The sequence below is a fragment of the Phoenix dactylifera genome, unplaced genomic scaffold (genome assembly GCF_009389715.1).
Source record: "Phoenix dactylifera cultivar Barhee BC4 unplaced genomic scaffold, palm_55x_up_171113_PBpolish2nd_filt_p 000146F, whole genome shotgun sequence".
NCBI lineage: Eukaryota > Viridiplantae > Streptophyta > Magnoliopsida > Arecales > Arecaceae > Phoenix > Phoenix dactylifera.
Window position 1 is genome coordinate 523,766 of NW_024067700.1, and position 23,607 is coordinate 547,372.

General features: G+C 37.9%; 1 protein-coding gene across 4 annotated transcripts; it reads left to right on the forward strand.

Annotated features, from left to right (window-relative positions):
- Nucleotides 1–830: 830 nt before the first annotated feature.
- Nucleotides 831–22,995, forward strand: LOC103705594. Of its 4 annotated transcripts, none has more exons than XM_026804080.2 (7): nucleotides 831–1,311; nucleotides 3,781–4,196; nucleotides 13,024–13,176; nucleotides 17,047–17,139; nucleotides 19,068–19,126; nucleotides 20,780–20,873; nucleotides 22,108–22,995. In XM_026804080.2, the coding sequence occupies exons 1-7, from the start codon at nucleotides 900–902 to the stop codon at nucleotides 22,240–22,242; spliced, it is 1,362 nt and encodes a 453-aa protein (XP_026659881.1). In that variant the 5' UTR covers nucleotides 831–899; the 3' UTR covers nucleotides 22,243–22,995. The 4 variants fall into 4 exon arrangements, with proteins under 4 accessions (XP_026659881.1, XP_008787584.1, XP_026659882.1 ...); XM_008789362.3 differs by lacking the exon at nucleotides 22,108–22,995 and adding an exon at nucleotides 21,087–21,389; XM_026804081.2 differs by lacking the exon at nucleotides 22,108–22,995 and adding an exon at nucleotides 20,985–21,060.
- The last annotated feature ends 612 nt before the right edge of the window (nucleotides 22,996–23,607 follow it).

Sequence of the window (23,607 nt, forward strand, 5' to 3'; positions counted from 1 at the left end):
TTGACCGGGTGAGCTCTCCATTCGAGAAAATCAAGCAGAACAATAGAACACAGAATTGATGTAAAAATCAAGATCTATCTTCTGGATAATTATAACTTTTTCGAGTTTTTTTGGGAGATTCGAGTTGAACAAGTTGAGATTTTTTTTTCATCCTGATTGGAACAGCTGCAAATGTTTGAATATTTATAATGAGTATGCTGCAAATGGGTTGGGTTGACCCGTGACCCGACACGACCCGATTAGACCCGACCCGACTCGAATTGGAGGGCCCGCGGGGCCAGGTCGGATCCTAAAATTGGACCTATTTTATTTTTCGGGTCGGATTTGGGTTTACTGAATCTCGACTTGATCCGGATAGGACCCAACCCGACCCGTTGTCTTTTGATTACCCAACAACCCGATCCGACCTAACCCGAGCCCATATTACCTGTTTGGGCCCGCAGGCCCATTGGCCGTAACCACAGTAGAGGAGGAGTTTTTTAACCAAACAAAAAATGGAGTTCATAGTGCTTGGAGATTTGTGCGGACTAAGATCTAACGGTCCATATCGCAAAATGAGATCAATCATTCTTTCGGGGGCTCCAGACCCGAACCGGGCCCAACCTAAACCTGAACCGAAACCGACCTGGACTCGAATCGGACCCGAATTTTTTGGATCGAATCCGGATTATACATGGACCCGACCTGAATGATCCGTTGGATCAAAAATTATACCCATGGATCCGATTCGACTCGACCTAATCTTTAATCGGATCGGATCTAGATCCAAAATTAGAATCCGAAGAAGAAATCGCTCGAGACCCAGCCAGACCCCACCCTACCCATTTGCGCCCCTTCCTTCCGTGTCCCCTGATCTTTACAAACCCAATCACCTCTCCCCTCCTCCCCCTCCCCCAACAATGGCTTCTGTTCCTTCATCCACTTGGGCTTTCTCTCCCAATTGCATCAACTCCTCCCCCTCTTTCCCCAAATCCCTCCTCTTCCCAGCGAGAAGACGCGAATTCTTGAGACCCATCCACTCTTCTCCCAGCGAGGAGGCTCCCGAAGGACAGTCTTCCGAACCCCCCGACCCGATGAAGCTCGCCTTTGCCAAGGCCGAGGCCTACAAGAAGGAGAAGAAGAAATCGACCCCAATCCCGGAGCAAAACCCTGTCCCGAAGTCCACTTGTGGTGCTAGTGGGAGTGGCGATCCGGACTCGGAGGTCCCAGAAGCCGTTAAGCTCGCTTTTGAGAAGGTCAAGGAGTATAGGAAGAAGAAAGGAGCTGTGGGCGGGGACGGGAATGCTGCGGTAGAGAAGCCGAGGGATTCTGGTATGCTTCGAAAACTGCTCGCAGTATTCTAGTCTGAGTTGATATAGGAATGAGAATTCACGGTGGGTCGTTAATTGGAATATAATGAAAGACTGTGATTTCCGACGTTTCGATTCTCGATGACGGTTTTGTGAGTTTTGAAGAAAGTCAAAAATTTGTTTTTGATCAGCATTTATTTTTGTTCCACTGTTCTGTCTAAAGTTTTGTAGCATTAGGAGGTATGATATTTTGTAATGCAGGTTTGTTGTTTTGCGGACTGCTTTCAATATGCTAATCAATATAAATCCTTGAACTTTTTGAACCACAAAATATTGGATAAGAATATTCGAACATGCTTGATCTAGGAGTTAGGATCATTTGCTACCATGCACATATACTTGCATATAGCAGGAGAATATACACTAGCATATTCCCCCTGGGTGTTCTTGATGTTGTGGTTTTTCTTTCATTTTATTAGATGTGTCTAGTCTGCAGAAATTGATGTGGGATTTTGGAGGGCCTAGGGCCATGCATGAGCTAATTGTCAGGGGCGATTCCAATGTTGAGGTTAAAAAAAAAAAAAGCTTCAGCGTATAGCAATATATGATCCATTTATCGAATAATACCTGCATAAAGCTTTTCAAAGACTGCAGGAAACTAGCTATGAATAAGATTACTTAGGACCTTTTGTTAGTCGATGTTTATGTGGGGACGAAGTACTAAGTAGAATCATTGATTATAATTTTCTTGCATAATCATGTAAAAAGATAAAATGCCTCTATATTATTGAAATTTTCAAGAATCTGTTATTTATAAAGATCAACAAATTGATTACCCTCCCATGAGAAAAGGTACAACTATCAAAAAATTTCACCATGCTTAAAGTACAAATCTTCAAAGAAGGATCTGTTCTTATGCTGTATCAGAATCTTACTGGAACTAAGACATAGATATTGGGAGAGGCTTAGGATGTGAATTTTAGGATTCCTGAAAATCTTGGATTCAAGCCCTGAAGAAATTTGCTTGGCAACCTAGAACGTATCGGCGAGGAGTTATACTACATGTTGTTGGAGTTATGTGGATGCCATGGTCATTGATCTGGATGATCATCATGGCAATGACACTTTTTAATTAGTAGCGACAGCGAAAATTTGTCTAGTGTCTAGCTGTGTATGGTGGTAGTCAAGTGCACTTTTGGTATGTTGCTAATGTGGATTGAGCAAGAGTGTTTTTCCCCCGCATTTTGTTGATGATTGTGACTGGCCCATTTTTTAGTTTACATTCTCTTCCTTTGCGTCACAAAGTTTTTGCTCCACATGACAAAAAATAGGGAGATTTATACTGTTTACATGTCCCATCTGCCTGTTTCACAAGTAAAATGAAAAACCAACAAACATGTCAATGGACATCCTAGCATTGCTTTCCTAGTTAGACAAACTGTTCCCTAATCAAAGCAAATAATAAAGCCTGTAAATGTGAACTAGTTTGGACTGGAAGTTCCATGTTTTACTTCATTTAGATGTTGTAAGCATGCTGCATCATCTCCCCTTTGAGCTATGCCTTGTTGTTGATAAGATTGGTGACTGTAACTTGTGGTGGACCTTGATTGATTATTTCATCTTTGAAGAAAAGGGGAGTTAAATTATCTAGTCTCAAAAAAGGTAAAAAAGCTAAAGGACAACAAGCTAGCAGAGGTATCAAAATACTTAGGTAACAATAAAGAGAAGTTCATATTTTCCTAACTTGGAGGTCCTTCTGACAATTTTTGAAGCTCCAATTGCTGGACTTCGATGAAGTCTAGCTAGGGTGCTGCTACAAGTGATTTGTTGATGTAGCGACATTGAATAATGGAGATTATGAACTAAGGAAGATATCATGCATCCAATGTCATGGTTTCTTGATGAGTCTGTAAAAATGACTTCGGAGCTCGAGTTCTATGGAACTGTGAAACAAGTTTGGTTGCTTTTTGTGGCATAAACCATGATGGAGGTAATAGTGTTACCTTTACAATTAGAAAGTTAACCCTTTCATGTAGTATGTGAACATTGATAATTTGATGAGAAGTTGGGTGAATGTTGAGAGGTTAGAATGTATTACTTCTTTTGTTTTTTGGGACTTTTCTAATCTGATAGTTTATACTCCCAATATACCTCTGCTTTAGACTAGAATAGCTAAATACTAACCTGAAAGTGATATTTGTCTAAAAAATTGGCAAAATAATATTAACAGATCCATGTAAAGTTGTTTCTTTGGAAGGTACATCTTAAGCGTAAGATAAAAGGTACTAATGTAAGAGCTAGACTTTTATATTCTATTTCTGATCCTTTTACCAAGATTTTCATTGGGCGTAAGTAAATTCTTTTTCATTTGAAAATTGTGGAAAAAAGACAAGAAATAATATGTTAGTCATATAAAGATCAATTTTTTACCCATTTGTCTGTCTGTTAAGCCATCATGCACAATTGAAAGTTTGATCATTTTGTATATTAGGCCAAGAGATGATGAATTCAAGGAACTTGAAGGAGTTTGAACAGAATAAGGTAAGTAAGAAAGAAGAGATTAAAGTTTCCGGCATTGACTTTTTGGGGCTTGATTTTTCTGAGAAAAAAAGGTACAGAGGAGTGCCACCTGGGTTAGCTCCAGTTGTGGAACCTCTTTTGGAAGGGGATTTGCCTGAAGTGGAAATTATTGTTGGGGATCCCAGCAAGTTTGAAAATACAACACCATCAACATCTGTGGGTTCAACAGAAGCTGATGATAGCACAGGACGATACAAGCCCAAGGTTTCTACATCGAGTGCATCAACTACTATGAATTCAAAAGAAGATGATGATAGTATGGGATTATACAAGCCCAAGGTTTCTACATGGGGTGTCTTCCCAAGGCCCAGCAACATTTCAAAGACGGTATATGCTATATATGTGCTTTTTCAGACAATGTAATGAACATTGTTTTGCTACTTCTAGTTCCTTTTTTGTCTTTATCCTTAAGTTTTTTAATGAATTTATATAATTAGCATTTTACTAGACATTTTGATTAGAACCCTTTGTGGGAGGTGGGGGATTAAAGGCTACATGACCTTTTTGTTATGATTTATATAGTTTTGGCATAGTTGGGATTTTCTTATTGGTTTTGCAGAAGTAATTTCTGGTCACAACTGAAGTTTTTTTGAAATGAACTAGGTTATAGAAAAGTTATCTTTTGTAAACGATGTTTTACTCTAGATAAGAAGAAGGTTTTTCCAAAGGGGGCAAATAACATTATTATTCTTTTGTCTTAGGTGATTCTAATACTTATAACCAAATTGTTAAAAACTTGCCAATAAGTGTTGAAATATGTTTCATAAGTTTAAGGTTTCAATTTATTTTGACATTAATCATTTACAAAAATAATAATTATTTAATCTACCTAGACCTGTTAGTGAGCACCCTAATGCATCACAACCATGCGGAATTGTCTTTTTTGAATCAAGTGTTAACTTATTTACTATTTTTGTTAGACTATGATTATGATGTTGGCGACACATGATAGAAAGATGAATTTGCAATAATGGCATTTCTGCTTAAATATGAGGATTAATATATTAAACAATTGACTAATCCTACTTCAATCCTTATATCATGGAAAGGGGTCATGGAAAAACCCTTATCTTTCCCTCTTTCCCTTGTACTCTCTACGATCCCTCCCTTCCCCATACAATGTAAATTGCCCTCCTCTCTCTCTCAGCTGTCCTTAACTAACAACCTCTCCATCCCTCTCTCTCCCCCTCTCCCTTCCTTAACCCAAACCCTAGGAGGTGTTCTCTTGGTTACATAAAGCGCAAGCTTTGGAAGGGGGGGGGGGGGGGGGGGGGGCGAGAGAGAGAATGTGAAGCTCTTGCAACCCCTCCCCTCCCCGCATGACGGTGGCTACCGCTCTCTCTTGCCATCCCATCTCCCACCCAATGGTGAGTGGCAATGATTTCGCCTCCTTCTCACCTTTCTTTTGTTCTTGGGCTAATGGTAATCAGGTGATGGGTGTTGACTGGCAATGATAGTTGCAGGTCCAACAAGGGTGCACAAGGGGAAAGCCGTTCCTTCAGTCAGTTGCTTTCCCTAGTGAGCTGATCTTAATGGTTGGTTGTGTCAGATTGGTCAGGTTAGGCTTGGGCCCCACAATTTGCTATCTAGTCGAGCTCAGGTTTCAATTTCTAGGGCTGAGGTCGGGCTAGGCTCTAGCTTGCCCTTTTTTGGTGTTGCTATAATACCTAGGTCCAATATGAACCTGACCCAGCTCAATGAATGCCCAGGTCTAGGCTAAATGGTGGATGCCTCTATGGCCTAGGCATGCACCTAGGCACTTAGGTTGCCTCCTATGGAGGAATGGCCTCCAAGCTTTTAGTATGCATGCCTTTAACTATATGTATAAATAAGCATGTGTATGTATTATATACACACTCTTTTTACCATATATGGCATTATAATCTATTTTTCATTGTTATAAGTCCAATGAACATAATCCACAAGGAGAGCAACAACTATGGTTTTAAGTCTTAGAACTGAACGTCATACTGGTAGCTTGCCCATATGATTTTGATTATAAAGATCTCAATGTCTATGACTTGTTTGATGTGTATGTTGCCCTAGAGAACTAGCTTCCCAATTTTAAGCCGAGGCCAAATGCCATGCAGCATGTCACCATCCGGGTCTGGCTTTCTGACTTGCTAGTGCAATATTGGGATTGGCAAAAGATTTTCAGATAGCCTTAAAGTTTGGTACTTTGTTTTATTTGGATAACTGGTTGGGGAGTTTGATTTAGCTTTGCATAGTAAAGGTCTATGTTAAAGTATATATCTCCCAGCCTTTGTGCTCCAGTACCCTGTCCATGCGAAAGGGAGGAAGATTTGGCAGCCATTTTCTTATGACAACTTGGTGGGGGTTTGTTACAATTGTGGCTGAAGTGGACATTTGCAGGAAGGTTGCTTATTTCAGCCAGCCTATGAGGTGATTGGTGTGATGGAGAATGGGGAGCAGGAGAAAGTCTCAAAATCATTGTGTACATGCTGGATTATAGCTACTAGGATTTTGTTGATGGATGATATTTGGGGAAGGCGAGTCCAATCCAAGGCCGGTTCAATCATCTAGTTCATGATACTAGTAATGGTCCAATTGCTAGGATAGGTTCATCTACTCCATTTGTTTAACTTTGATAATGATATGCGGGCACATGTGGACAAATCTCTTGCAAGGAGAGGTTAAAGGAGCACATCCAATTGTCGAGATTCTCCATGGTAACTGGTAGCTCCAAGTATTCGATTCTTTGGGTGTAGGCGAGTGACCAACAAGCTCTGGAATCTACAGGTGGTGATCCGATGGAAATGATTGAAGGGAGCAGCTTGAAGAATAGAGAAGGTTCTGGACTAGGTCAAAAAGAGAAGGATAAGCACTCCCCCTAAGGAATAATACCAGGATATCTAATGGTCAGTGGATTCTATCATAGGGTTCAAAGGTTTTAATTGCTAAGATATATCCAAAACTAAGGTGGCTTGCCCAATCTCGATGGCGTAATGGGTTCGGCCTGGATGAAGGATATGTTGGTGGACCAGCCTATAGCCTTTGCTTTGTTGTCCGTACTACCCATTCTCAGTGCTTCCAAAAGCTTCAATTGGCCATATCCTCCGAAGCGGACTTGGTCCAAGGTGTTGGCTTTGTTATGAAAGGGTTGATTTGATCCTTAGTGAAGGAGCTAGTGTGTGGTGGTGGCTAGGACCTCTAGCCAAGCTGATCTCTCTCCTACCAATTCCGATCTAATGGCGAGTCATGGTGATTGTTCTGTTGGGTACGATGTAGACCCTAATCCTACCTCCCACCTTTCTTAAATAAAATTCTTTGTTGGAATTGCTGAGGGGCTACCAAACCCTCATTTTATAATGTTATTAAATGCATTGTAAGATGCTATAGTCTAGATATTTGTTGTTCTCATGAAACAAGAATATCTGGCGAGTCAATTCCTAGAGCTCATAAAGCCCTAGGGGCTTCTTGGAAAATGTATGTTATCACTGCAGAAGGTCTTTTTGGAGGTATAATAATAATTTGGAGGAATAATTTGTGTGATACTGACTCTTGCTAGGTGAGCAAGAAAGCTATTTTTGGAGTTGTTTCTTTACCCAATTCTCCATCTTGGATCCTAGGGATATCTATGCTAGCACAAAGGAAGTTATTGGAGGATGTTGTGGCAAATGACTTCTAAAGTAATTGATATCGGCATGCCTACTATGCTAATAGGAGATTTCAACTGTATAGTGTTTGCCTCATAAAAGCATGGTGGGGAGGAGCTTGTTGTTGATCATGATGTTAGGGAGTTTCAATCCTTCCCATACGACAATAGACTTGTTGATGCTGGGTTTAGTGAGCCCTCCTTTACTTGGTGTTACAGTCTCCATGGACAAGCTACAATGTGGTTGGCCTTGGATAGAGTAGTGGCAATGGGCAATTGGTTTGATAATTTTTCTCATGTCAAGGTAAGCCACTTGCCTTAGAATTGCCTCTGAACATTGTCCTTTGCTTCTTGATACTTCTAACATTTCAGCAAGATCCTCGTATCCCTTTCACTTCAAAAATTTTGTCTGTCATATAATGGTGTGCATGTGCAGTGCTTGGCGAGGCAAGGCTATCACTCGTCAGCAATCAAGGTGTCCCTTATGCTGACATCGGCTGAAACAGAGCTTGGGCATTGGAACAAAGAGTTTATTGGTAATATCTTTTGCAAGACTGAGGTGCTGGAAGCCGAAATCATTTGTCTTCAATCTTTGGAGGCTAGTAATGAGTGTTTGTCTCTTGTTGATGACCAGAATCTAATGAAGGCTCTTAGAGAGGCTATAATCTAATTCTATGCTAGCAGGAGATTCTTTGAATCACGGTCAAATCATTGAGGGAGGGTGATTCCAATACGGCATACTTTCATCGAGCTAGTGTGCTGCAGAGGCATAGAAATAGAATTAATCAGGTTAAATCTGCAGATTGTTTTAGGTGGATTCAATGGTCAAAATTAAGTCTACATTCTATCAATTTTATTGAGATCAATGGAATTTGGTGTTACCTCATGCTGTATTTGAGCTTCCTTCAATTCCTAGGGGTATGTTATGTTGATTCATCAAATTTCTGATATTGAGATTGAAGATACTTTGAGGAGCATGGCCTTTGATAGGACATTAGGTCTAGGTGTGTTTCTACCATTGTTCTTCAAGTCTTTTCGGCTTAGTCAAGGATAATGTTTATAAGACTGTGAAGGCTGTGTTAATGATTTTGTGCCATACTCTTGGAAGGCTACATTTATTAATCCTAGTCCCCAAAAAAAAATCCCAAGGAGCCAAAGGACTACCACCCTATTAGCTCTTCTAGCACTCTTTATAAGCTAATTCCGAAGCTTTTGGCTGGTAGGTTGAGATTGGTGATCCTGGAGCTTATATTTGAGGAGCAGGGAGCTTTTGCTTTTTATCGAGATATTTCTGATAATATTCTCTTGGCTCAAAGTGATTCATTAGTTGGCAGATGCTCCAAAATCTAGTGTCTCATGGCTATCAAAGGGGATATGGAGAGGGCCTATGATAGAGTAAGACGGGAGTATCTTTGGGCTGCCCTAGCGCACTTTGGATTCCTCACCAATGCATCTCTTGGATTACGTCATAATACAGCACAAGGTGCAGCCAATAGGTACTATGACCAACTAGACCATGCCAAGCATCGAAGGAGCCAGCTGATTCAAGGAGAAAAATTGTAGTATGTAAAAATTCAATTTATTTCCATTCCATGAGCAAGCGTGTAAGCAAACGGGATTCAGAGATTTTTGGCAGATTTTCTTATAAATTGTTTATTAGGGACTGTATCAAATTTTAGTCAAATCTTCATATTTGTAATAGAATAATTCTAGTATATTTTCTTGTAGTCGAGTTCTATTTCAAGTATGATTTTGCATCGGATTTAATGCTCGAATTAGGGTTAGGATATCATGTGCTATAAATATGCATAAAATAAACTGTAAGGGACAACCTTTGAGATATTAATAAAATTCTTTTTGAGAAAATTCTTTGAGATTCTTTGTGTAGACATGCTTTCCTGCTCTCTGTGTGAAGTTGTTACTGTTGGCAATCTAAGAGTCTATCACTACCTTGTAATGGTCTCTAGATCTCTCTTATTTTCTTTGCTGATGATTGCTTCCTTTTTGCTTGAGACGCAAGCATATTGTAGTCCTACTACTCCAATTAGGCATACATGCAATGAAGTCCTAGTACACCATCTAATGTCAAGCAAAAGATTGTAAGGAAACTAGGCATTCAAGTGTAGCTCCTGGTCCTATCTTGATATCTCCCTCTCTCTTTCCAAATTACACATCATTAACTTAAATGAGTTGTTAGATGAGGTCCATTCGAGGTTGGAGGGGTGGAAATGATGGGCATTATCCTTTGTTGGTTGTGCCACTTCAATCTGTTTTGGATTCCCTTCTGGTTTATCTAATGGCAAATTGTCTTGGAGAGATGTCTCAAAGCCTTCCATTGGGGACATTCAACTGAATAGAGGAAAATGCATGGTATTGCCTGGAGCTTTCTTTGTCAGCCTAAAGAATATGACGGTTTTTCAGACTCCTAGAGATAGGAGGTTAGTTCTATTGGGCAAGGCTACTGCTAAGTTAATTTTACATCCCTCTATCTTGTGGAGTAGCAACGTTATCGCCAAATACAAATTCAATGGATCGTGGGTGGATTGCAAGCCAGGTAGGAAATGCTTAGCAATTTGGAAGGCTACAAGTGATGGTGGAAAAAATAGTTTAAGGTGACTTCATATGGCTTATTGGAAATGGCTTGTCTATTAATCTTCTCATCTCGCCAAATACTATTCCTCTACATAATCTTCCTGTTCCTCTAAATTTGGATAATTGTATTGAAGGCATGAAGGTTGTTGATATAATTACCAAGAGTCATTATTAGGATATTTTGAATATGGTTTCTGTGTTTCTTCTAGAATTGGTTAATAGAATCTCTTTAATGGCTGTCCCTAGCGGTAGGTAGCTAGGAGGACAAGCTCTATTGGGAAAGTAGTAATGTTGTGAAGTTTCAACCTAATAGATGTCACATCTATAAGCTGACTCAACTCCTCTTGACTTGTCATTCCCATATGATTTCTCAGGTGTGGAAACTTCCTGTGGCTCCTAGAGTTCCCTACTTCTGGTGGTGACTCCAACTCAATCTCCATCCACTCCAACTTCAACTGGACCCCTAACTCCGATTTTAGAACTGTCTCAAAATTTGTATGAAAGAGGTTGTTGTAGGCGAGAATTTAAATCTCGTGAGATGAGGTTATCCCAGTTTTTCCACGGAATGGGAAGTGCAGTTGTCCCTCCCTGTCCCTACACTTGGGACAGGAGATGTCCAAAACGTGCCGATCGGGAAGCTAGGACGATGGTGGGATAGTCCTATCCCAACACATGGGATGCTATCCCGTCCTTGTGTCCTATGAGACATGATGTTGGGACTTGAATCCTTGGTTCAAGGGGATGCTCTATCTGAGAGGTCTTCTTGGGAAGAATTCTCTGGTTGTGACCTATGCTCTAACATCCCTGAGGATATGGACATGTTTATGCCACTACTCCTTTGCCTGTGTTATCTGGGATCATGCCTTCAACCTGCTGGTTATTTAGGTTGTACTAGACCTCTTGATGATCTACTTTCTTTTATTGCTAATTCCTCTACTAATGAGGATCAACAGAGTAAATTATGTTTTATTGGCTGGTCAATTGGCGCATCCAGTAATGATAGTATATTTCAGGCTGAACATGTTTCTGTTGGTAATGCATCTTAGAAAGTTATTTTCCTAGCCTGAGCTTTGGCTTGCTATTAATGTTGAATCTGGGCTTCATCGGGCCACTAGGGTTGCTAACTTGCTATAGCCTTTCTGGCCATCCTACCTCTCCATTGTTGGTGTCTCGACAATCCCCTCCCCCTGGTGTGGTTCAACTAAATTTTGATGGCTATGCTGGATTTATCCTTTGTGACTTTTAGGTGCTATCATTCTCGTCAGACGTTATAGGCTTCAACTGTGCTCGGAGCCCGAGGCTGAGCTAAGGGCAGCATGAGAGGGATTTAAAGCAGTGTCGGAACAACTAGGTATATCCAATCTATGGGTTGAGGGTGACTCTTTGATGGTGATCAAGTGACTTTCTAGTTCGATGTTTGACAGCATAGTCCTTAACCAACTTCTGTATGACATTTAGGCTGTTTCGAATTCATTCTCTTCCTTTAAAATCTCTCATACATAGAAGGGAACCAAGCAATTGACTGGTTATTGAATGTTGGAATTATGGATAGCTTGACTATTACTGCAGACATTGTTCCCCCTGAACTCTCTTCTCTGCTCACTGCAGGTGCCTATGGATGTTATTTCCTGCAACATTGAGATTTCACTCTTTTCTTGTTTAGCTCTTCTTTAGTTGTACTGGTCCTTGGCCCCCTACCTTACCAAAAAAGGGTGTAGCATCAGAATATTGGTCATACTAATATAGACTTTTAAATGTGGCACAAATACAAAGTTATAAACCATCATATATGAGATATTCTTTTTCTATATTTAACAAAAGTTGAAGGGTTTAGGCATCATGAATGATGAAGAAAAGCAATAGTAAGGTATATAGCATTATATCTTGCAAGTTCTTTAGAATAATTAAGTGGCATGTCATAGAAGTGCTTTGTTATGATATATGGTCTTCATCCAAAACTCCAATAGAGATACTAGAAACATGAATTTTTGAAGATTTTTTTTATAATAATTATCTTTATCCTTAAACAAGCTCCAAAGCAACAAAATCCCATTTCCAAGTCATTATGGTAGGTTAGACTCATTGTTGTTGAGTTTTCCAAGGTTTGTCTTATCGGGTGTACCGTACTGTACCGGGTGTATCTTACCATACCGGTACTAAACCGATACGTAGTCTCATACTGTGCCGACACTCAGTACGCCTCGTCATCTCGTATCGTATCATGTACCGATACTGTAATAGGATGGTACTGGTATGGAGTTCGGTACCAAGATGGTGAACGTTGCTCCAACCAATCTTTAAAATTTGCAGCCGGAGAATTTGAAAAATATCGAAAGTGTCTGACATATAACTGTCTCGCTAATACAACTTGAGTCTGGGTAATACTGCCATAGGAAACTATTATAAGATTCTGCTCCCATCAGATAAATAATGAATATAATCATTTCTGATCTGTTATGCCAACCATTGCCTGGACAAACATCTGACTAAAGAAATTTATGGTGCAACTTCAATGGCTAAATAATTTACAATTTTTCACGAAATACCATATCTATTTGCATGAAAATATATGGATTCTTGGGGTTTTAATTTCATATATAGTTAGTGTGTTATCTCAGCTTTTTAGTGATTGAGTTGCAATCGCTATATTCTTTGTGATTCTAACAATTATAGAAAGGAAAGAGGCAACTATCGGTATTGAAATTATAACCTTTCTATTGACACATAAGCTATAGCTTTGCACTAGTTCATTTATCTATAAGTCTCAGTCTGATTTTCCTTTCTATTATAATCTCATAACTTTTATTATGAAACCTTAATAAAATCTCTTAATCATCTCTACCTTTTGCTTGTCCTTTCCAATTTGCTTCTATTAAACATTTTGTTTTATCTCTTGTCTATTTTATTAAAATTAATTTAGCATCTCTTTTTTTCTTTGCATTTTAGTTTGGTGGTGGAAGGGTTATTCGGCCAGGAGAAGTGCTTGAAACTGCCGAAGACAAAATTGCCAAGGAAAAACGTAGTAGAGAATTACTTGCAGCTTACAAGAATAGGATGGGCTTGACACTTGATGCAAAAACAAATTTTGAGTGCAAGGAGGTATATGTGAAACAAAACCATTTGTAATCTTCATGTTCATAAATCACTTTATCTGATGCATAATATTGCTCTTTCTATATGCTTAGGTTCTACTATGGTTATAGTTTTTGATGTCCTTAATCCACACATTCTACCATCATAACCACTATCATGTAGGATAATTTAATGCTTTAATCTGTTCTTAGATGTAGACAAATGATATCAGAGGGATTTTCTCGACTTATTATAAGCCAAATAGGCGGCTGTTAGTTCAAGAAAATTTGCTAAAGATTTGTTTTACGGAACATGAAATGTGATCTCAATAGTAGTAGTTTATATAATATGCCCTTTTCAAGAGATTGGAAAACTAACCTAATATTAGCTTAATTAACTAGATGATTGGTGAGGAAAACAACGAGCTCATTGATTTTATGAACACTTGTATACAACGATCGCCGAATCGATCTGAACTGGGCGGTTCGGCCTGTATCGAACTAAACCGACACCAAGTTGGGATAGTTCAGCAACATGGGTCGGTTCGGTTATATGTCCCCTTAACCTCCCGTCCCCTAAGGGTTTGATGATTCGAGTGCCTTCTAGGGCTCTCTCGCTCTTGCATTGACATTGCCACGCTGTTGGCCGGTAAGCCCCCCTCTCTCTCCCCTCTTCCCTCTTTCCATCAAACGGTCTCCCTCTCTTTTGCCCCTCATCTTTGATGCTACAATGCCATCGGTTAGTAAGCCTCCCCTTTCTCTCCCCCTTCCCTCTCTCTACCTTCCCTCTCTATACCCAACGCTCACTTTCTCTCTCCCTCCTGTCTTTGACACTGCAACACTGATAAGCCTCTCCCCACTCTCTCTTCCTCCCTCTCCCACCCTCCACTCCTCCCACCTCTTACCATTTATGATTTGATATTCCTCAGCTCGGAACAATATGTATTGGTGCCATATGAACCGGTTGCCAACCGATACAAGCCTCAATACTGGTCCAACAGACCTTGGTTGCCTAATTGACTTTTGCAACTTATTCAAAGGAAAACAACAAAGTTCTAGCTTGATATGTCTTCAAATAATTGATTGTTAATGTTGTGTTGTATTTTTTTTCCTTAAATATGATATGCAGGGTGCTGAAGATGCATTTTATCATTCTATTACATGTTTGTGTCTAATCCTTGGTTTGTGCCCATGATTTATTCTAGGGTGGTGGTGGAAAATTGGATCTATGGTTTTCATTATGGTGTTTTAAGTCTGTGGAGAACATCTATGATCGTATATATGGAGAAAATTTGGTATTAGGATTCATATGTGAATTGAAATTTTGGTACGAATACATGAAATTAATTAGACAATTTTTGGTGATATTGAATCTGTGAATTCTAGTTTGAACCCTAGTAAATTAAATTCAAATTTTCTAGGATGCTAGCTCAATTTTATATAGAGAAATTGAAGGTTTAATCCTGTAATTGGAAAACTGATAGTGGAATATTTAGATTAAAATTTTACACTATCAAATATGATCTGCAACACCTCTATTGCCTTGAAACTGAAAAATCCAATGATTTGAGATTTCCTACCTATTAATCAAGCAATCACAAAATGGACTATTCCATTGGCCTAATATAGTGCTTTGATTTGATTATGCTTTATAAGCATCCAATGTAGTTCAATTTTGTTTTGTGTTTTAACTTCTCGTATTTTTAGATAATGACTAAATGGTTTGGATTCTAAATTTTTATGGCCTACCGCATTTTTTTGAAAACTAAATCTATTGTTATTATGCTTGACACAGATAAGGGACCTCCAAAACATTATTTTTCAAATTATCAAAGTTATATCAAACTATTCTCAATATTTATCTTTTATTAGTGAATAATACCCAAGCATTTGATGGTTTGAGAGTGTTCTTGGGCTCTCTCACTCGCTCTCTTTTTGACTCTCCAATGGCGTTGGCCAGTAAGGTCCCCTCCTCCCCCTTCCCTATCTCCATCGAATCTCTCCCTCTCTCTCTCTCGTCTCTACTCTTCAATGTTGCGATGTTGTTGGCTAGTAAGCCTTCCCTCTCTCTCCTCTCTCTGCCAGATGCTTGCTCTCTCTCTCTCTCCCCCCTCTTCAACTACGACCCCAATAAGCCTCCCTCCACTCTCTTTTTTCCTCCCTCTCCTCCCTCCAATTCCTCTCCATGATTTGATACACCTTGGCTCGAAATAGTTTGTACCGTACTGAACTGCTTTCTGATATGAGCCTCGTATTCGTTCGGCAGACCTTGGTTGCCTAATTGACTTTTGCAAATTATTCAAAGGAAAACAACAATGTTCTGGCTTGATACATCTTCAAATAATTGATTGTTAATGTGCTGTATTTTTTTTCCTTATCACTGTTTATTTAATTGTTTTTCAACGAGCTAACCAAATACAAGTCTTTATCACAAACTTCCTAGTTTGAGATAGTACAATCTGTACATGAACCTTTTTTTTCTTTGAGGGATGGAGGGGGGGAATATCTGTTAGCAGTTAATTCTGAGCGCAATTGTACTCATAACTATTATTTTTTTGTTATTTGTATTGGTGAAGTCGTTTTCATCCCCTGCCTTCCCAAGGGAAAAATTCTTGGCTCTGCCCTTAAAGACATCAAAATTGATAATTGTGATAGATAACGATATAAAATGGTATAATCCTTGTTTACAATCAGACATAAAAGGAATTTGGAAAGATGAGATTCAGATAGCTGATTATGATATTACTACAAACAACTGTAGGATGCCAATATTTGATCTGGACCTCTGCCCTCTTCTTATTGAAACATTTTTTTAATTTTTAAGGAGAGTAGAAATAAGAAAAATATTGTCCAATTGGCCATGGCGGTTATTTAATTGGATTTCGTATACGTGCTCATCTTTCAAATTTACAGCACAATTCCGATTCTTTTGAGCGTTAATGGTCTTTTCCAAGGTGATAGAGGATATATATGTTAATCCAACCAGTTATCTGTTTGTAAGACTTTCTCAAACCAAAATTTGTTTTCTGAAACCTAACATCTGCTTATTCCATTGCCACCATAATAGTTTGCCATTCTGCAAAGCAGTTTTTAATCTTAATTCCGTACTCTGGAAGTTGAACCTTTGTCTCCTAAGATCTGTGTATGTGACTACATGTGTTTCCTCAATATTCCTCTCACTTTTACAGTTCAGTTGGCCTTTGGAATGCAGCCCCACTAGACAAACAATGGTCAGATCTGAAAATCTTTGGATACCCCACAATCATAACAGATAATTTTTTCACTATTAAATTCCTCTGTAAAACCTCTGTTTCTGTGCAGCTACCTTTTTGATAACATGCTGATCTCTCTAAATCTAGATGAGCCACATCATTACCAAATATCATAGTTTCCCACTGCATAAACAAACGGTTCTCATTATCATCTCACTTTAGTGTCCTGTGACTCCTGTCTGTTAAAGATCTTGCAGGACCATTGTCAACTGCTTTCACAAGCAAGAAGTATTACCGCATGAATTGATGTCTCTATGAAGTTAAGATTTCCTCCATTTATTATTATTATTATTATCATTATTATTATGTGCTTTTTGTAACATTTAACTATTTATTCACTGATATTATTTTACTGATGACTTGGTAAATTGCACAGGCTGACTCTTGGATGGATGCCTCTGTCATCGCTAGCCATGTTCATGTATTTTGGACATTAGGGAGCACAAATCTGATTTATATCATAGTTTAATTATGTGGCCGAATGGGAAATTTTACACTTGTTTACTTGAAGTAATGGATATGATACTAATAAATTTCTTATCACGCATTTTGTATTTGTTGAAAATTGAAATCTAATCAAAGAATTTAAATACATACCTGAATAACTTATAATTGTGCATTTGTAGGCACTGAAGGAAGGTGATAACTTAATGAATCTTGGAAAACTAGAAGAAGCGTTGCCTTATTATGAAAAAATAATGAAGAAATTGGTCTTTCAGGTATTCCATGCTGCAATTATGGAAGGTGCTTTGAGAAAGTTGAACTTGCTAGGTCAATTTACAATAAAAATGATGACAAAAAATGCCAACTTTCATGTTTCATTGATAAATTACTACTTAATAAGCAATTGGGTGCAGATAGATTACTATCTCTTGTATTTAAGATAATTTTTTGCTAAATATCTTGGATTTGCAATAAAAGTACTGATCTGCAATAAAACGGTCTTTAAGTTTCAAAGTTGGATGCAGATAGATAGTCCTAGTGTGTAGATTCAATGATATATCTTCAGGTCTAAACATGCCATGCAATTTGGTTACTGAAAAACAATAATAGTTTTTTTTTTGGTACATAATAGTAGCATTTTTCAATTTTTGTTTGTTAGGCAGAAGACTGTTGAACAAGTTATATTGCATGCTCTATCCTTTTTCTTGTCCTTTTTTTGGTTAGATCACTGCATACGTTGTTACTTCCACTTTCATTTGTCCTGTCATCTAACAGAAATCATTAATTGGTTGTTTTAAATTATTTGAAACTGTTTCTTCCACTTGTGCGCATCTTTTCACTTGGTGTCCTGTCAGGCTATCGAGTGGTATATGGATGCAAACTATGCTCGTTGCTGCAGATTTGCATCTACTTGGAGGCATTCTCTTTTACAACTGGAATCATATTCCGCTGTTCTAATTTCACTTGAAGATCAAGAGTGCCAATTTACAGAATTAATAAAGTCTCTTCTATCAGTAAAAGAGACCTGGGTTCTATCCCGCCATCATCCGAATATTTGGCCGGGCTTCCACCTATCCTAGATCAGGAAAAAAAAATCCTTTGAAGATTATTTATTGAATTATTGTCCATCAATTGTTGAGATCTCACAGATTTTAGATGCCATATTAAATATAGTAAATATGGGTACTGAATTTTGAGTTCCGCAATTGTACATAAGGAGCTATTACGCACCATTAGTGGATTTTATATTTTTACAAACTATCAACTTTTGCTTTTCAAGTTAAATGAAGAGGGAGCTCCGCAAATTTTATTCTATTTTGTGCTGGTGAACCTTTTCTGCCCCATTTTGAATTTCTGAGTGATTTGCCTTTTGTGGATGGTCCAGATTGAGCTGAATGATCATTTGCAGAAAGAGAATTAAGAGTGGTGGATGCAGTTATTATAAAGGAAAATATAATGGTCACATATGATGCATGTTTTGTCAGGAGGCTTCACTCATAAGAAGGCTAGATAAAGAACACTTCCATATTAATAAGCTCATCTCTGTCTAATAAACAAACCTCTCTCTCTCTCTCAATTATATCTTAGAGAGACATAGACTAAATGGTATATTATAAATAGAAGTATCTTTGTTAAAGAGAGAGGTTTCGTTGCTTCAAACCTTTCTTTTCCTTGCTTTTCTTCATGGCTGGCTGGTGACAGAAGTTTTCTTGTTATAAACAAAATACACATGCTTATGCATGTACAGGAGCATATATGTACAAACATGCACCTTCACACAGAGATATGTGTGCGTGTCTGTCTTTGTGTAGTTAATCCATGCATTTGTTATAATTTACTCATGCATAGATTCATACAGAGAGTGAAGGAATGCATGTTTGGACTACACATTGAACACACCTGTGTTGTAGCGCATCTACTACAAAGAAGACTGTATGCTGCAGAGTACATGTAACACATGTTTCAACACTAGCTCCTCAAATTCAGAAAATATACATACATGTGTGTACTAACTGTTATTACTAAAAGGCTTATCATGTTCAATAACTAATGTACTTAATTCTGTGTTGTTTCATAGAATATTATCTTAGTGCGTAAGCTTCTAAATATGTTTATGAAGAATTTCTCATATGGCGTTCTCTAATTCATTTTCTCTCTTTCCAACTCTGTTTTGTTCATAGAATCTAGAATTATTGTTATGCAGAGTGAACTTCATGGAATGGCTGCTTTGCAGTGGTCTATTTGTCAAGATTCACTAAGAAGGTATTCTCATTCTTCTCATGTTGTATGCATTTGATATTTGTCAAAGAATTTTTTTCCATATCAATCATCTGAGTTAAATGACAAGTATATAAAAACTTAAAGTTATATCAGTAAGAAAGCCTTCTAGTCCAATCATATGTGTTTAAGGAGAGGGGGACGGAGACACACACACACACACACACACAGAGAGAGAGAGAGAGAGAGAGAGAGTTGCAGACAGCTGTCATATGTGATGGTCATAATCCAGCATTGTAGTGCTAAATGATTTAGTTTTTAAAAGATTCTACATTGTTGATTTCATTTCATTTTACTTTGTCTTTTTTCCTGAAATTTTGTCCCCAAATGTATGGGCTCATTCTTTCTTGTACTATCATTCCTCCTTTCATGTATGACAAACTTGGTAATATTTGGTATGCCATATTACATACAGATGGAGGGTCATTATTTTTTAAATTTAAAAGCTCATCTTATGGATTGTGCAGTACTAGTGCTAGATTTCTTCCTTCTATTTTAGTGGAAGCATTAACAGAATGGTAGTGGTGAATTATTATAGTGAAAGTTGTTTTATATTAGATGATAATTAACAGGCCTTGTGGTTATACTTAGAAACTGATGAACAAGTGTTAGAGTGAATTAATATTCTTATAATAATGAACCTATAAATAAAGTTAGCAAAAGGACTGCATTCATGTAGATCCTCATCATGAGTACAGAGTGACATGCCAGGTAGCTAAACATCTATCTAATATTAAAAGGAAATTCCCCCATGACTCAGTTTGTGAGGCTCCACTTGCTTCATCTCCGGTTCTTTTGATTCCAAAATACGCACATCTTACCTCCAGAAGCCTTGGACTTGCAAATCTGCCATGTGCATATTTGCTTGAGGGTTGGACTCATTCCTCCGCTGTGTGGTCCTTCGCTCGAGGGGTTGTTCTGTCTCCATAGCTCATCCATTGCATGTCCCAAACTCTAGAGAATATATACTTCAACTAGAAGACAGCTTCCCTGACAAAATTATAGGGCTAATACAGTTGGCAGCAAGCTTAGCCAGCTCATCCACATTTTGCACCATGAGTCTAGGAGAATATGTAGAAACAAAGCTTACTGCTGCTGAATCAGTCATTGAAGGGAACTCTATACTAGATGGAGAACCTTCATGACAGAAAAGCTGCACATGTTTTTGACAGTTGAGTAGAAAACATGCTAAATCAATTCGTCTTCAAATGATTTTAAAAATTGCAGTCAGTTGGGCCTTTGCTTCCACTTTAAAAGGATCGCTACCATGAATGGAAAATGCTCCCATAGTATTCACGATAGGCAATTTGTTATGCACCATGGAGGCACCTCCTCCTTTGCTGCACAAGTTTATCTTTTGAGATAACAGATCTCTAGAAAATATCTAATTTGAAAACTAATGTCTTCAAAACCAAAACACCAGCATAAGGCAAACAAAATTGATGTGGATATTGGGGTGACAAAATTTTCAATGGGTGATCAAGTTTACGCTCAGTTGCTTTGAAAAATAAAAGAAAAAAGTTGCAGGCAAACAAAAATGATCTATCTTGCTCATTGTTTTAACGGACCAGTTCATAGGTTTCTATTGGTTGAATTGTTCTTGGTGCATGATATTGCCTATGTTTAAAATATTGACAGGCCAGATAAGGCAAGAATCATGTACGAGAAGCTCCAATCTCATCCAAATGTCCAAGTAAGCAAGAAAGCAAGGCAGTTCATGTTTAGTTTTCAGGTAATTGATATGATGGTTACCTTATGAAAGGAAAAACTATTGTGTCAGAATTTCTTGATTATTGGCCTCATGTTTCCAAACCATTAAAGTTGATTCGCATGTTGCCAATAGCTTGAATCCATGCAGGATTATGATTAGTGTTCAACAATAAAACAAGAATTAAAGAAAATTCGCATATTCATATAATCTATGGAACTTACTTTTCTACATCAGGCTATGGAAATGATGAAAGTCACAAGCTCACCCTTCTCACGGAGAACTGGCTATGAGACATATTTTGAAGCATTTGTAGAAAATAAGGATAACTACACTTCTGCTGATGAGGAACCAAATGGAGGTGCACTAAGAGAAGGCCTCCCATACATCATATTTCTTATGTCTCCCATATTTTTTGTGCTTTTTATTGCTGTAAGAAAATCCTTTCGGCTTTAATTCGTACAAGCATTGATGTTATGTTCAGAAAAAAAAATCTGCTATTTTGTGTTCATATATATGATTGCTCATTCATTTCTGTCACATGTTATTAAAACACCTTTTGATTGATCGCTCCTTTAGATCACTCCTTTAGATAAAGAGGAATAGTAAATATAGAATTTAATTAAGTCTATATGTGAAAATCAGTCTAGCAGCTTTGTATGTGAAAGATTACTTTCCCCAAGTCCTTTACTCAATTCCGGTTCCTTCTGATCAGCAATATATAACAACATCCTGTGTTTCTGAAGATTGCCCGTGGCAACTTAAACAAAACATTCTCACTTTTCTCTATGAACTTAGACTAGCACTTTTATTTTCAATTATCTGGAGTGAAGTTCTCTTCTAGAAAGGATTGTTTGGAAGTCTTCTCATTATTCTAGAAATTTGTTGGACGTAGATGACTTGTAGAAGCTCTCATTCAAGAAAGACTGTTTCATCCATCATGCTTATAGAGTAAAACAGACTTTGGAGGTTATCTAAAGGGTCATAATCATTCTGGGAGCATCAATTTGATCAGCATTATTGTTTAGCACTAGAAACTAAGCAGGTTATAATTAAATATTTAGATGATCTAGATCACAATTTGTCGATGACTCTGATAAACATGGAAATCAATTCAGAGCCTGTTGTTGAAATCAATTCAGTGGATGTTGCTTATAGTAATTTCAAAATCAATTCTGAATCGGCATAATCATTTTTCCTTATTCTTTAAATGCGATGAGTCTGACCAGGTTTTTCTTGGTCCTCTGCTGTTACATAGCCTTATTTTCGTGATAAATGCCAAGATAGAGCACATTTCCTGCTCCATTCCCTGATAGGACATGATGCTTCTTGGATGGCTCAACTCCCACTTGATGAATCCCTATCATCTCCGGAGCACTGCACCAATCCTTGACTGCCACATAAGATGGCAAACTGAGTGGGGAATGGAGTGGGGATTGGTAGCAGCACCAGAAGGTTAGCCTCCTTGTCGTTCGAACTTATTCCACTACAGTTTCATTAACATTCTAAAGCAGGAAAATATTTGGACACTGCAAATGAAGCCATATTGCATTATGGTGCATGCCTGTGATAGCGACTTAAGCACAATAATTGTGTTGGTGGATCCCATCAAATAACCCCCAAGTAAAAGATGACCTTCTTCCATAATGGGAGGGAGAGGACCTTCCATTCCAGCTATTACATGTTCTTTCTTGTTTTTGGGTAGGCAGGCAGTGTCATCATTCACACAGGGACTGTTGGAAGTTGTAATTCTGGAATCTTCTGCAGGCCGTGGTCCTTGGACTTCTTTGGTCTTATTATTGGAGGCTAAAATGTCTTTCACAATTTCTGTCGGTGCTCTTGTTAGGTGAATTTTCAGCTAACTTTTATTATCTGGCATGAGAAGCTTACCAATCCAACTTTTGTTGCAAGGGGAAGCTAGAATGTACCAATTGTCCAGTTTATATTGTCGATTAGATCTGTTTGACATATTGATCCTTAATCATCATTACTTGAAGGGGAAAAAATGGCGACAAACAAAATTCGAGTTTATCTTGGGTATAATATCTTGTAAATGAGTATAGGAATGGTTATTTTCGGATGGTTATCATCCAACAACGCAACCTTGTAACGCTGCTCGGTAAATGTTCTTCTTGGCTTTGTCTCATGCTATTGATTTTATCATGATTGTAGATGGTGAAAATTGCAGCTGATGTCTTGATAGTTTCCAGCTGTTTTTGGCAGTAGGCATGCATGTAAATCATAGAGGCAGCAGAAGAGTGTATGTTAGCTATTTTAATCATTTAGGGTACATTTGATTTGTAGAAAGAATTTTTTTTATTAGAATATTTTTTAAAGGAATCTGATTTTTGGAAATATAGTGCCTGAAAAAATGACTTTGACATATTGGGTTAACCAAGGGAAAGTGACTATTTCAGAATGGCTTATACTTGGTTAAGCATCTATTTTTTAAGAATAATTGTATAAAATATTTATTATACTCTTAATAAAAGGAAAGAACTTATCTATGGATTTTGATAGCTTAATAGTAGTTTTGGAAAAAAAAAAGTATCCCAATTTTTAACTGGTGGAAAAATAGTTTTTTCATGTCTGTCCTGTATTTTTTTAATTATAAAATATGAAAATTTTATTTCTATGGGAATGCGACTTTTTTACCTCTCTATTTTGAAAACTCCAATCAAATGTGAGATATTTGTTCGTTTTTCTATTGATCCTCTTATTTTTCTACAAACCAAGCGAGACCTTTGTGGATGAGTAC